Genomic DNA, 2,186 nt, shown 5'->3' with positions numbered 1-2,186 from the left:
ACTGCCCTTGAGAGAACAGCTCTGAAAGAACTTGTGAGTGACCCAAGGTCACACCAGCAGCTGCATGTGGAGGAGTGGGTGAATCAAACCCGGTTCTCCCAGATTAGAGTCTGCACTCTTATCCACCGCAGTCTCATGTCTTCATGAACTGAAGCTTTGAAAATGAATTCTATCATGAATTCTATGACCTCTCCTGGCTCTCGAATTCCCACAAGACCTTTTTGCCATCTTCCCCACATAACCAGCCGAGTGGGTAAAACTCACCGAAACGTAGACAGCAGCAAAAGCCGAGAGCGTGGCATGCTGGGAGGGGAATGTTTTCCTGAAAAGAAAATAATCGGTTGTCCCTTGCAACAGAGTCCGTGACTCTCAGGTGATGGATCACTAATAATGTGCATGGAGAGACCCTGAATCTTGTGCGGGGGGGGGGGAGGCGGGTTTGAAGAGGGGAATTACGCTTCTGTGCAATGAGCAGAAAGATGGCATGAGAGAAGCTAAATACATTTTCTTGGGTTGATCCATCCAACTAGGGTTGCCAACTCCAGCTTGGGAAATTCCTGGAGATTTAAGGGTGGAGCCTGGGGAAGGTGGGATTTGAGGAGGGGAAGGGGAGGGGAGGGACCTCAGTGGGGTATAATGCCATGGAAGGTACCCTCCAAAGCTGCAATTTCCCCGAAAGGAGCTCATCTCTGTAGTCTGGAGATCAGTTGAAATTCCGGGAAAACTCCAGGCCCCTTCGGGACGCTGGTAACCCTAAAGCCAGCTCTGGTGCCCACCACTCCTTTATTGGAAACCCACTCCCCCAAAAAAGGGAAGGAAGAAACGTGGAGCGTTTGTGGGATACTGAGGTTTACAATAAACAGCAAATAATTATTTAGCAGCATAGCTTATCTTGCTAAACATGCAAAGGGACAGAGCCTCATCAGAGGCTCCTAAGTAAGCTCAATAGTCACGGGATAAAAGTACAAGTCCTTTTGTGGATCAAAAATGGGCAAATTAATAGGAAACAGAGAATGAGTATAAATGGGCAATTTTCTCAGTGGAGGGTGGTGAGCGGTGGGGTACGGCAGTGATCAGTACTCGGTCCGATGCTTTTTAACTTGTTCATTAATGATTTGAAGTTGGGAGTAAGCAATGAAGTGGCTAAATTTGCAGATGGCACGAAGTCGTTCAGGGTGGCGAGAACCAGGGAGGATTGTGAGGTGCTCCAAAGGGATCTGTCGAGGATGGGCAGTGGGCGTCACCGTGGCAAATGGGGTTTGATTGTGGCCAAGTGCAAAGTGATGCCCATTGGAGCCAAAAATCCTAACTATAAATACACGTTGATTGGGTCCGAACTGGCAGAGACTGACCAAGAGAGGGATCTTGGAGTCGCAGTAGATAACTCACTGAAAATGTCGAGACAGTGTGTGACTGCGATTAAAAAAGCCGACGCTATGCTCGGGATTATTAGGAAGGGAATTGAAAACAAATCAGCCAGTATCATAATGCCCCTGTATAAATCGATGGTGCAACCTCATTTGGAATACTGTGTACAGTTCCGGTCACCACACCTCAAAAAGGATATTATAACATTGGAAAAACTGCAGAAAAGGGCAACTAGAATGATAAAAGGGTTGGAACACTTTCCCTATGAAGAAAGGTTAAAACGTTTGGGGCTCTTTAGCTTGGAGAAACGACGGCTGAGGGGTGACATGATTGAGGTTTATAAGATTATGCATGGGATAGAGCAGGTCGAGAAAGAAGTACTTTTCTCCCTTTCTCACAATACAAGAACTCGTGGGCACTCAATTAAATTGCTGAGCAGTCGGGTTAGAATGGATGGAAGGAAGTCCTTCTTCACCCAAAGAGTGATTAACACATGGAATTCACTGCCACATGAAGTGGCAACGGCTACAAGCATGGACGGCTTCAAAAGGGAATTGGATAAACATCTGGAGCAGAGGTCCATCAGTAGCTATTAGCCACAATTTATAGATAGGAACTCTCAGGCTGGGGCAAGGGATGCTCTTGTATCTTGGTGTTTGGGGGGGGCAACAGTGGGAGGGCTTCTAGTGTCCTGGCCCCACTGCTGGACCTCCTGATGGCATCTGGGTATTTTTGGCCACTGTGTGGCACAGAGTGTTGGACTGAATGGGCCATTGGCCTGATCCAACATTGGCTTCTCTTATGTTCTTGTGTCTGGG

At 47.5% G+C, this 2,186-nt stretch overlaps 1 protein-coding gene across 1 annotated transcript in view; it reads right to left on the bottom strand.

Annotated features, from left to right (window-relative positions):
- PLPPR3 (phospholipid phosphatase related 3) overlaps nucleotides 1-2,186 on the bottom strand; it is a 17,380-nt gene that overhangs the window by 5,548 nt on the left and 9,646 nt on the right. Inside the window, exon 5 of the mRNA XM_015418231.1 lies at nucleotides 265-322. Within this exon, the coding sequence (XP_015273717.1) occupies nucleotides 265-322 (58 nt within the window). The remainder of the gene's footprint in view (nucleotides 1-264; nucleotides 323-2,186) is intronic.

The sequence above is a fragment of the Gekko japonicus genome, unplaced genomic scaffold, assembly GCF_001447785.1.
Source record: "Gekko japonicus isolate JY-2015 unplaced genomic scaffold, Gekko_japonicus_V1.1 scaffold2941, whole genome shotgun sequence".
Taxonomy (NCBI): domain Eukaryota; kingdom Metazoa; phylum Chordata; class Lepidosauria; order Squamata; family Gekkonidae; genus Gekko; species Gekko japonicus.
The sequence above is the reverse complement of the archived record's forward strand: the minus strand, read 5'-3'. Positions and strand labels throughout refer to the sequence as shown.